The sequence below is a fragment of the Brachyhypopomus gauderio genome, chromosome 7 (genome assembly GCF_052324685.1).
Source record: "Brachyhypopomus gauderio isolate BG-103 chromosome 7, BGAUD_0.2, whole genome shotgun sequence".
Lineage (NCBI taxonomy): Eukaryota > Metazoa > Chordata > Actinopteri > Gymnotiformes > Hypopomidae > Brachyhypopomus > Brachyhypopomus gauderio.
The window spans coordinates 4,772,989-4,785,416 of record NC_135217.1 but is presented as its reverse complement, the minus strand read 5'-3'; the positions used below and the strand labels follow the sequence as shown (position 1 = coordinate 4,785,416).

The following is a 12,428-nucleotide window of genomic DNA, read 5'->3' as shown; positions in this document are numbered from 1 at the left end:
GGATGCCTCTGTCACCGCCACCAACACGGTGACTCACTCCTCGGTGACGGTGGAGGGGTTTTCCGAGGATGTCGGACAAATACTCACGCCGTTCCGGACTCTTCTCGATGTGGACCTAACAGCTATGGTGAAACTTCAGACTGTCCGACCATCCAGTGGCACTGCTGCCCTTTTTAAAGAATATCTGCTATGCAAAACTTTTTTTTTTTCTTTTTTTTTTGCAGATAGGGAGAATAGCGGGGTAACGCACTCCTTTGTGGTTTGGCTTTAAATTAAGCGGTTCTTTTCATGAGAATGAGTAATCGTAAAGAGGAGGCTGCGTGTGTGGGCTTGAATGACTCACTGATACACTCACACCGCTAAGATTCTCCACCTATAGCACGGTGACCAGAGCTGATATGGAGTCCTATGTGAGTGTTCTGTGACTCACTGGTCTAACAGGTCAGGTGGGCAAGACTGAAAGACGGACCTCTGACCTTGAGAAATGTCGCGTTTTGACATCCGCACGGACACCGGCTTCACATCTTTTGCCCTGCAATGGGCCGTGCGAACCCTAAAATCTAATTCCTCAAGTTCTATGGTAAAAAATCAAATATCTTGGTCACCACCTTGTTGAGCCCACAGAGCATACCTTTAAATCCAGGTAATTGACTAATCATGTTAATTGATTAGTGTGATAACTTTGCACGGCGTATAATGTGAGCATCGTTTCAGTATTAGCAATAACAACAAAAAAGAATCACTGTGTGGGTTTCACTGTGGGGTTCCTTATAGTTCTTACATAAAGTTGGAATCTATGCTAAATAGGTCCCTTAATGTAAAAGAAGTGTTAGCGCTGCTAATGTAATTCAGAAGAGAAATACAGGCATGCATGAATATATACACTGAATGGCCACCTTATTAGACACATCCATCTATTAGCATGTTAGACATCCTTTGGCGTTCAAAATCACAGCAATTCAGCCTGGCATAAATTTGACCAGGTGTTGAAACCATTCTACAGGCGTCTTGGCTCATGTGGACAGGATAGCTTCTCACATTTGCTGCAAATTACATGGAAGAATTGACATGCTGTGATTGGCCCTTTTTGCCTCGTCTCAGAGATGCTGAATAGGATGAAGATCTGGGGACTGTGAAGATCAAAGAAGCAAAGGAAACTGTCCTGCTCGTGGAAGCAGTCTATGACCCTACGACCCCCAGGGCATGGTGCATCGTCTAGCTGAGAATGTCCTTCTGCCGTAGGGTTAATAGCTACCGCAAAGGGACGAACTTGACAGGAACGGCTCATTGATTTATGCTGCTTGCACCCTCCCCTCAGTTCAACATAAACCTGCCCAGGTGATGTTTCTCCGCGCCTCAGTAATGCAGTGTCTGCACTACTTTGCCCACTGGAGTCTTGCCTTCCTGTTTCCCTTAGACAGCAGTGGCACTCAAAGCGGCTGTCTGCTCTTATAGGCTACCCAGAAACGAGGAGTTATACAATCAGATTCAGTGCTGGAATCGGCTGCCGCTCGACTGTGTACTTACTGCCTGTTCGTCAGAATGATTCTTGACATCCTCCTCTGACTCTTTTCACACCATTCCCGGTATACTCTCGACACCATTGCATGAGATATAAAAAAAACCCACATGGTGGCATTTTTTGAAATACTGGCCCTAGCTAGTCTAGCAGTGATGACCATGCCCCACTCAAAGTCACTCGGCTTGCTCAAGGTTCCTCATTGAGGACATAAGGACGTTTCAAACTGAAACTGTCCGTGGAGAATTGGCTCATGTGATTTTGTGCTGCACTCTGGTGTTGCATATCTATGTTCCACACAGGGAAACTGCAGTTGTGAAAGGTCAGTAATAAAGTGGCCAGTCAGTCAGAGTATATGTACGTATGCAAGATGTATTTATATATATATATATATACATATATATATATATATATATATATATATATATATATATATATATATATATATATATATATATATATATATAGTCTATACCATGTGTTGCCTTTTTTATATATACACACACACACACCACAATGACCTACATTTTATCATTACATAAGTGCATATAAAAGCAACACAGAAAACAAGAATTGAGCTATTACATATATACATATATATATATATATATATATATATATATATATATATATATATATATATATATACACGCACGCATACACACACGTGCGCGTGTGTGTGTATGTGTTGTGTGTATCTATCTATCTATCTATCTATCTATCTATCTATCTATCTATATATATATATATATATATATATATATATATATATATATATATATATATATATATATATATATATATATATATATACACAGTATATATACACACAGTATATATATAATATTCCTGTTCTCTGTGCTGCTTTCATGTGCAATTATGTGATGATAAAATGTAGGTCATTGTGGTGTGTGTGAGTGCATTAGTAGCCATTCTGAGTGCTGCTACCCAGGTGCCTGCTTCAGATCTGTTCACCACACAACATTTCTGTTCCTTTTTTCCTTGAACACGTTTTTAAAGTTTGCCTTTAAAACTTTCTTGAGTTTCTAAGTGCCCAAGACTTTCTCACCTACGTAGACAATTAACTGCATATTTGGATAATTAACACTATCCCAATTAAACTATGTAAGGATGAAATGGATTTCATTCAGAGATTAGGAATAATGTGTCTATTCTTTAGACTTTATTGACAGGCAACACCTTGCTTTAAGAATGACAGTGATCTTGAACACTCCCCAGGCGGTTCATTAAACACCTCCCTTTTGACCATCGAAGTCCAGCTTCACTACAGATGGCAACGTGCCAAGCCTTGTGGTTCTCACCAGGTCCTTACAGACTGAACAACTTGCAAAATGGTTTTTGAACGAGGCGAACCATTTCCTGCTGTTCACTCCCAGGAGACGCTGTTCTGGACTGGCCCACCATTACTGCACATGAAAGCCAGGGTTTTTTTTTTTTTTACAAATGAATGCAGTTTGTGTAGTCGTGCTGATAGGAACCAGTGAGGTTCCTCTCCACACAGATTTACTCCAAAACCCTCTGACTAAAAAGTGGATATGAGAAAGGGTGTCTTTCCTCAATTAATCAGCAAACAAGCGAGCGCTAATGAACCGCGTCCCTCCAACAAGCTGTGCGGAGGCCCCTATCAGGGTCTGGACGAGCCTGTTGCCAATATCAAACAGAACAACCATCATCAGTGCTCATCTCTTAACTCCCAACACTGTACTGAAACACTCAAATTGAAGAAAGGTCTAAGACTTTATATCTGATAGCCCCACCTAGTGAATACTACAGGTTATTACACATTAATTATAGTACTTTCAATACTCTTTGCCTCTGGTGAGCAATTCATTTTGTTCCAGTCTGAGGCTACAGCTGAAATGAGAACAATATATCATTTATTGATAGTTAATCTTTACATAAATTCTCCTTTTATACTCACTCGCAGTACTGAAGTGTATATCATGTGCAGTCAATTGGAATTGGTTTGTACATTTAACTGGCTTTGAAGAAGAAAACATGAAGAAAAAAAATGCACATTTTGTTATTGATTTGTTACAGCTTTGCATTTAATTTTGAGGTTTGCAGTTCCAGTGACACTCGACTGTCTTTCTGTTTACTTGTGAGTACATTATTTTATTTCACCGTGCCCCAACACCACCCCTGATAATGTGTTCTAATTTTGCCCTCTTTATTTGGTTATGCGCGAAAATAGGAGCCACTGTACTTACTCGGAGTTCCTTGGCTGTGTTAAAGTTTAATCAAAATGCCACTGGGACACCCATGCCCTGCTAATTTCCATTTGTAGTGACCCATGCTAGTGTTCTTGGACCACACCGCCCCCTTAAGAACCCATGTATTGTGCATGGGGGGGCCTGCACTCTCATATGTTCTGCAACTTGATGTTATCTGGAGCACTGGGAACCACGATGACGGTGGTCGTTTCCGTCTTGGGCAAGGTGGCGGCCGTGGTGTAGCGCTTCTTGGGTTCATACAAGGGGTTGTCATATGGGGAAGGGTCGTTCAGGTTGTGCGTGTCGTAACGGGGGATCCGGAACGACTCTCGTATCGCCCTGATTGGACTGATCTCTTGTTTGTTACTCTTCTTACTACCGCTGGGGAAGAGAAGAAAAGAGGTGGAATCATGAAACCACGAGAGAACGTAAAAGACGTACCGCATCCTACCTGCCACAGCACAGCACGGCTAAAGGATCGTCGCCCAAATGCAGTCGAATGGATCGGTATCAGTGTCAGAAGTCACATGAACAAGTCTACTTGAGATGATTTAACAACTTGTGGTTTGAGCCAATTGTATGAATGCTCTCGGTGTGACGTTTGCAGGATGCTTATTAACGTCTAGAGTTCCTCCAGTGCCTCAAGAAAGCAAACGTCTCCCCACCCATCCTCACCACATTCTACAGGGGCACCATGGAGGACTTCCCAACCAGCTGTATCACTGTCTACAAAGGGTAGCGCGGACAGCTGAACGCATCATCACCAGGCGTCTGCCCTCCGTGAAGAACATCTTCCTCTCACGCAACATCCGAAGGCGTGTAGCACTGGGGATGAACCCCCCCCCCCCCCCCCCCCCCCCACACACACACAATCTGTTTGCTCCTCTGCCGTCCAGAAGGCTCGGCAGCATCTGTTCGATGACTCCCAGAAGGGGCAACAGCTTCTACCCTTTGGCTGTCAGACACTTGAACACCATGTGTGTTCTCTGAATGTACTGTTTACAACACTTAGACACTTCAACTGACACGACTCTTTAAAATTAAAAATTTCACTTGTCTCAGGTCCAAAAGTATTACTGGACTGCCTGTTTATAATTACATTTGATTAAAAATTCACAGCCGGGGGGGGATGTCATGCTGTTATGTTATTGTGATGTTTATGCTATTTCAACTGCACTGCTTCTGTACTGTCAACACGATCTGGGGCATACAGAGTTGTTATTTCATCTCACTGGGTACTGTACAGTCCTTTACTTGTTAATTACATTGGGTTTAATAGTTCCAGTGCAAAATTAAAGTGGTATAATTTGGATGTCAAACCATTACTGACTGATAGAAGAATCATGCAAATTAGATTTTTGCCAAACTATTCTTCACCAAGTATCTTTTTCCCTCTCTTTTGTATATTCATCACAGACCTTCTGTTTAAAATGGCTTATTATTACTGGTGTTATTGGAACTCGTGCAAATTTGCTCTCATTAAACAATTTGTAGGTACTTACTAAATCGTTACACTCAAAACCTTAATGTGGGTCGAAATGTAACTCAGTTAAATCACCTACCAGGCAACTAACAGACAGCCGATCAACAGGCAGAGCAGGAGGAGACCCGCTGCGGCGCTCAGAATGGCCGTGATGACGATCATAGCAGCTGATCTTCCCACATAACTACCGCCGAGAGACCCGGGGTCTTTGGCTGGAAGAACGGAGACAGCAGAGGTGGTGAACTGGAGGTTTGCCGAAGCTCATTTTAACGGTCTCGTCAGATAGTGGAATCAAGAGCGTGTGGCACATCTTACGGGTGTAGAGAGTAATGTTGTCAGACCACTTTGTCTCCGCCAGAAGTGTTTTGGTAGATGAATCAACAAGAAGATACTTGTACCTGCCAGGGCCAATCAGATCAGTGTGAGTTTAAGCAGTGTGGCAAGCAAACACCCATTTAAACAGAACGGAGACCAAAAAAAATGTTAACAAGCCAGACACAAACATCAGTCTGCTGTGGTGAAGTCTACCTGGTGTTTGAGCCCACAGGTAATACTCCATTACAGTTGACGGCGGAACACTGGCCGTCGGCTCCCACTACGAAGTAGTTATTAGTAGTGGAGGGGCAGGGCACTGCGCCCAGGGTACTAACGTAGGTCAGAAAGTAACTCTTGGAAGTGCTGTTAACGAAAGCCGATGGGTACGGGGAGAGAGTGAGGAATCCAGGATTGGATTTATCAGCATCGAAGGTGCCTGTCGTTGATGATAAAGAGCAAACTGTTATGCAACGGTTGAATGGAAATTACTCTCTGATATTACAGTCAAGCATTCCACTTAGCTAACGTAACACTAAATGTATTTTATAGTAGACTGCATAGGTAATTTAATTTAGAATCACGTGGCCGGTTTTTTTTTATATATATATTTAATTGATCTATTTCATTAGAGATATAAAATAAATCACCTGTAGCCAAGGACGCCACGAGCCATATCTGACACGTGTCCTGGTTACACGTCATTCCTGTGGAGTTAAAGCAGCAGCTTGGTAGCTGCAGTACTACAGAGTTGGAGGTGATGCTGCCTGTCAGGTCTGGGGTGACAGCTGGAGTGCACGTAGATGCCACCACATCTGTTGAATGAAAGGAACTCGGTTCACCAGAAGACCAAGAGCCTGTCACTCTCGCCATATTAAAATACAGTTAGGTAAAATACAGTTGCTGCATAAAATGAGTTAAATTGAATAGCCTATTTCAGACACATGTACATCTGTTAACTGCTTAGATGTAAGCGTGTATGGTCCAGTAGGGGGCAAAGTACTGCTGTTTGGATATGAAGCAGTCAGCTGCGTTCACGCGATCGTATTGACGTTGACGTTAAGTCTCCTCATTAAGAGTAGAAATGTAACTACTTCTCGTCGAAGCGTGAGTGCGTTTGTCATATTTCTCGCCATTTTATAGTTGGGCCCAATTTTGGCTTTGTCATCTCACGATTTCAGCTGCTGCATTGCTGAGACACAACAGGTGTCATTTTTAATGAAAACGACGGTTTAATACGATGTCGTGAACATTTCGTGACAAAGAGAAAACGTGATTAACTGGCGTTTTGCCAGATTAAACATATTGGTTTTTTTCACCCATATTACTTAAACAGGTGTGAGAATAAATTAAACACGACGAAAGGATGACTAGTAAATTCATAACTATTCGATGGAATATATTTTTATCAACTGTTCATCAACTTCTACCCTATTATAACACCTGTTATGATGACCATTGCCACTTACTGGCGTTGTAACTTTTCTAGTCCAGAATTAGTCCGAAAAAGGTGAAAACAAAGAGGACTCATACAATATGCTGATGTAGGCCTACATCTTCTCATTTATACGAATATAGAGTAAATATGTTTCATTTACAAATACTATTTCATATGAATTCTAAATAACATAATAAGAATGAAAATATACTTACTTTGTGCAGAATGACAACCAGGCAGCATGCATATCAAACAGAACACAATGTAAGATTTCATTCTTGAATCAAGAGCAGAATATGCTCGTTTCTGATATAACACCTCGTGTATATGAAACGACAGCCGGTTCCACAACTTCATAGTCTCTGTGATAAACAGCATCCCTCCCTTTACAGGGCACTGCACAACGGCTGTAGGGAGTGGAGCCCCGTGTCTTCCCATTCACAACCGGGACTGGGAGGTGCTCTCAAAATGACAATCCCCTGACAAATTAAAGGCTTGGTCAGGAAGGTTTTGTGTGATACGTGGGGCTATTATAACCTTCTGTCATTTACTGTCGTTACGCCTTAACTCCCAGTGTCGAAGAGGCTTAATTTCCCTACACGACCAAAACAGAACTGGTTGCTGTGCTTGTGAAAGACGAATGTGAGATCAGAGTGGACAACACATCAGTAAAAGCAGCGAGACACGGGGCCAAGACCTCTGGCCCCTTGGTCGTAGGTAGTGTGTGAAATAACACGATAATCGTAGCTTACAGCAAAGAGATATTTATAGTCTGATTAAGACACTTCAGAGTCTGTTTAATTTAATATGAAGCTTTAGAAATGGAAGATATTTTACAGTGAGAGTAGTGGCATAGTGTACTCTACAGTGAGATCCAAGACGAAGAATATTATAACTATAAATGTAAATATAAAATGCTTGTACTTCTGTTCAGTTCGTCAGCAGAACACTGTTGTGTGAACAAAAATCTGACCCCAGGGCACTTTTAACACCAGCAAAAGTACTGGCTAGACAAGAGGAATCCCTGCGTATAGTTGCTTGTGTTTACCACAAGCAAGTTAATCAGATCAGGCTTTCTGCGGCATGGACTATATGCAGTTTTTTTTAACAACAAATGTCAAGACGCCAGTGCTGCATTTTAAACGGGATGGGTGAAAACCAGCTCCACCAGGCCTGCTTAGACATGAAACAGGCATATTTGATGACTCAGATTTACATAATAAAAAAAACTATTCAACTAAATTGAAATTAGACACACAAATAGATTGGGCAAGAACAAAGGTTTAACGAGCTGGTCATGCAAGTTAGAATTACGACAAAGATTAAAGTAATGGTCAGTACAGAGGACGCTAACCCAAAATCAATAGTAATTTCTGTAATGTTGTCTTCTGGCACCACCGTTTGATGTATGTCTCAAAACATTGTGAATTCTGCAATCTATTGCACTTTTCCACATTGGGACTCAAACACCTGGAACATGCTCACATTCTTTCCTCACTAATGCTTTACGCAGAAGAATAAATCTCTCTAGGCCAAAACCACTGTAGTTTCCAGGTTTTACTGTGAAACCAATGTAGATGACTCATGAGTCATGTATTACGTTATGTCGAGCTGTAGTGAGGGCAAACACTTTTCATTCTTTTTTTGACAATCATTCAAAACAACTGCGGGGAGACGACTACATACCATGTCAATGAAATCCTCTACTTCTACTGGTTCATTTTTAACAAAACTTTTATTATGTACACCATGCTCAGAGAAAATATTTGGTGAATCGGTCTTGCATATTTACAAATGAGCGAGACTCAAGTATCTGTACTAAAAAGTCACTAAAAACAACCATAAGACGAACACGGCCAGACCAGCCGAGATTCTCTTCCTGCTCTGGACCCCGTGTCCTGACCGTAGTCCACGCTCGACACGTTTGAAAGTCTTTCCTGGATGTGGACAGTAGAGGCATGAAACCTCATGCTTTTCTACTGCAAACTCCGCCTCTACTGTCTTCTCCGCCCCATCACGAAGCTGGGCACCTCTGCGTCATCCTCTCCTTCCTGCATCTCAGAGTCCTTATCGCTTGCCGAGGAGGACGATTCCTTCTCTTCATCCGAATCTGAGGAGCACAGGCACGTTTTAACTACACCCTTTTAACTCTGTGCAGGGCTGACGACACATAAATCTCTCACATGGAAAAGTGAGCAGATCAACGAGGAAGGTCAGACCTGCTTGCTTCGTGCTTTCCATCTTGGCTTTCTTGACCATCATTTTCTTCTGTTTGAGCTTGTCTCTAAAGAAAGGAGCCAATCAAAACATGTCAACCAACAAGCTGCTGGGGTTTTATATACACACCTAAACAATTACATACAGCCGTGGCCAAAAATATTGGTAGCCCTGCATTATAGACAAATAAAAGCTCCATTTGTTCTGAAGTGTGTTCTGATCTTTTATCATCTCTTCCCACAGTCACAGTCCTTTAGGAAGAAACAAAATCTGAGTTTTCTGGGAAAGAGAAAAAACACGATCCCTGGGTGAAACATGGAGGAAACTCACTGATGGTTTGGACCAGCTTTGCGGACCCTGGCACCGTCAGAACTGTCTCCTGGATCTAGCAGTATTCTAGTTCAATGATATCTTGTTCTCCAACCTATTGTACTGGCTAGGATGCACACTATGAATAGATGACAAAGCATTTTTAAGTCTCTCTGGGAAAGAGTCTGATAAATGCTATATATGTAACCATCACTATGAGTCTTGAATCGATGCAGGCAATGCACAGATTCAGGTAAGCGCAGGGACAGAAGTGTTTCACTGGGGCGTTTCAAAAGTGCACATCCAGTGGCACTCAAAAAAACAAAAAGCAAGTCAAGCAAAACAAAAAACTAGATGACTGTGATTAGCTTAGCAATCTGTGCAAACAATCACTGGCCCTATCTGAGCACATCACCAATTTAAAAACAGCCAAAGAAAAGTTCTATAAATTGTCAATAAACCTACACTCTTAAATACCACTGTCTTGACAGTTTTCAAATAATGTTTGTATGTTTTTAAGTGGATGGGTTAATTTAGCCAGAGAGACTTCTGTGGCTCTCAACAACCAGCCGAAACCGCCTTTAGAGAAGAACGATTTTACCTTTTCTTCCTCCGCTTGGCTGTCCTTTCTTCGGCAGCTTTTTGATTCTCTTTTATTTTCTCAAGATAGTCTTCATCCATTTTTTGCTGAAGAAGATAAGAAAGCAGTTGAAATGAGGTGAACTGCTCACCTAAGCTGACCTCATATCAGCACTGGGTGGTATGAATACATTTACTCAAAGTATATAGCGATTATAGTTATTACTATATTAGTATTACTGTTATAGTTATTACTATAACTTGCCCCTTTAACTTAGCTAAACTCAGTTCTTCATCATAAGTACACCACAGATTTGATTTTGTATTCACAGCTATGAAATCACCATTTGTAATTTCTAGTCTAATTAAACCTCTCCTCTATGCCAAGGGTTCTCCTCAAACTGAGGCATGCCAGCTGAACAAACTCCTCTGTGTCTTTACTTAAGCCCCGTTACCTTCTCTGACATCCGATCCAGGAAGTCTTGTCTTTGATACTCACGTCGTCTCAAGTGTCTATACACATGAAATTCCCCACTGCCAGCTCCAGCACTAGAGCCTGGCAAGAAACATGCACAGAAACCCCTAGATTAAAGGAGGAACAGGAGTATGTATCCAGTGATGTTTCATATTACGGACCAGTCGTTATACTGACCCCTAGTGGGCTGGATGTGTGATAGTCTGTACTATTTTAGACATGGCCCGCTTAAACAGGTTCACTGGGGGATTACAAGGCAATATGATTCTTCATTTCATTTGGGCTGCACATGGTAGATGCAATGAAAATGTACAAATGTAAAACCAATCACTTTCAAAAAATGTTTTTTGCTACTTCTCGGCAATAAAATGACTGATGGCTCCTTTAAGAAATCTAAATTACCCCAAAGACTGCAGCTAGATAACTTTGACCAGCACTCCAATTCACCCACATCACATTTAACACATTAGTTTATTTCAAATTTCAATTTATTTCAAATACATACATTTGGATGTATACAACCCCAGAAGATAAGAATTGAGGGGTTTGTTTGTCGTGCATTAAAAAAACTAGCCATACAGCTGAATAATTAATTAGAACCTAGCCTAGCATAGCTAGATAGCATTGTTTATTAGCCAGCGCTCGCGCAGCAGAACGTACCCATGACGTCGCGCACGAACTCGGGAGGTGCGCGTGGGTTCCATTCTTTGGGGCGTTCGGGCACCGGCGCAGCCTTGTCCTGCAACACACACACACACATTAGAGGGTCGTGGGTCTGAAACCCTGTTTCACTGCTCAGAACCTGAGCAGTTTGGGACAAGTAGCTTGTTAGCTGTGATAGCTCTGAAGGGTTCGACTCGGCTCGGTTATTTCACGCTCAACACTCACTGGGTTTCGCATTAGTCTCTCCAGTTTGAGCCGCTGCTCCTCCGCTGGTGTTTTGGGTATTATTAAAGGTTGCGATTCTTTGCCGGGAGGTTTTCCAGGTTTCGCGTTTTTTTGAGGGACCGCCATGTTTCTCCTTCCTACTTCGTCTAGTGACCCAACAACGTTTCATTGGGAACTTCATGAGCGTAGCGCCACCTACCGTACAGTGAGCGATCCGAGCTCATCTGTGCAGTCTTGGTGTTTCTCGTTAGACTTGCAGAAAATTAAGACTATAAAACTAGAGTTATAACTAAAGCATATTCTTTGCCATTATCTAGCATGAAATTAACTGACATTTCAGCGACTCATATCCACCATTATCCTTCATTTGTGTGTATGTGTAACTGCTCTCCTAAACTCTACGATTAGATCAATTACGTGCCTTTAGGTGGAGCTTAGTCTACACACATTAACTGCACAGTTTTTCCTGCACAGAGTCACCACACATCATTCGACACCTGGGAGCTGCCTCACCACACACCTCGACCACACCTGGATGTGCCAGGTCTTTTGTTTACCTTTACATTCCACAGGAATGATGTAATGCATTCTGCATATGTGAAGAAAGACTAAAGCCGTTACCCAGGTGCTGTTCTATTCTCTTTTTTTTTCTTTCGTTGCACTGCAGACATATGAAGGAACACCGCACACAAGTGTCAAGTGTTGGAGTACCTACCACACAAAGTTCACCATTAATGAAGGAAATCTCTTCCAGCAGGATTCTTACACACCTTGGCTTGACTCTCTGCAGTGAACTGAAATGTTGTATAGCAAACCAATGCAAACCAATGCAAATAAATGTTGTGTAGCAAACCCACTAACACACACACACACACAAACCCACACACACGACTGCACTTGACTGCACTAGGCTGATGCTCACACATAAACACACAACAGTAGTTTTGAAAACACACACACACACACACACACAC

General features: G+C 42.0%; 2 protein-coding genes across 2 annotated transcripts; both read right to left on the bottom strand.

Annotated features, from left to right (window-relative positions):
• Window positions 1–2,941: 2,941 nt before the first annotated feature.
• Window positions 2,942–7,413, bottom strand: upk3b (uroplakin 3b). Its single transcript, XM_077011100.1, has 6 exons — window positions 7,202–7,413; window positions 6,199–6,363; window positions 5,765–5,987; window positions 5,552–5,634; window positions 5,316–5,448; window positions 2,942–4,134 (listed from the first exon to the last, which is right to left on the bottom strand). Exons 1-6 carry the CDS (start codon window positions 7,362–7,364, stop codon window positions 3,903–3,905), a joined length of 999 nt encoding a protein of 332 aa, XP_076867215.1. The 5' UTR covers window positions 7,365–7,413; the 3' UTR covers window positions 2,942–3,902.
• Window positions 7,414–8,702: 1,289 nt separating this feature from the next.
• Window positions 8,703–11,796, bottom strand: prkrip1 (PRKR interacting protein 1). Its single transcript, XM_077011099.1, has 6 exons — window positions 11,455–11,796; window positions 11,227–11,305; window positions 10,547–10,647; window positions 10,114–10,199; window positions 9,206–9,270; window positions 8,703–9,096 (listed from the first exon to the last, which is right to left on the bottom strand). The coding sequence occupies exons 1-6, from the start codon at window positions 11,578–11,580 to the stop codon at window positions 8,981–8,983; spliced, it is 573 nt and encodes a 190-aa protein (XP_076867214.1). The 5' UTR covers window positions 11,581–11,796; the 3' UTR covers window positions 8,703–8,980.
• Window positions 11,797–12,428: the final 632 nt, after the last annotated feature.

Coding starts and splice junctions, on each gene's coding strand:
- upk3b (XM_077011100.1), bottom strand. CDS start 7,364: ATGCTGTTTATCACAGAGACTATGAAGTTGTGGAACCGGCTGTCGTTT. Junction 5,449..5,551: donor CAACATTACTCTCTACACCC/GTAAGATGTGCC, acceptor CCGTTCTTCCAG/CCAAAGACCCCGGGTCTCTC. Junction 4,135..5,315: donor GGCTGTCTGTTAGTTGCCTG/GTAGGTGATTTA, acceptor TCTCTTCCCCAG/CGGTAGTAAGAAGAGTAACA.
- prkrip1 (XM_077011099.1), bottom strand. CDS start 11,580: ATGGCGGTCCCTCAAAAAAACGCGAAACCTGGAAAACCTCCCGGCAAA. Junction 11,306..11,454: donor AGAGACTAATGCGAAACCCA/GTGAGTGTTGAG, acceptor TGTGTGTTGCAG/GACAAGGCTGCGCCGGTGCC. Junction 10,200..10,546: donor TGGATCGGATGTCAGAGAAG/GTAACGGGGCTT, acceptor TATCTTCTTCAG/CAAAAAATGGATGAAGACTA.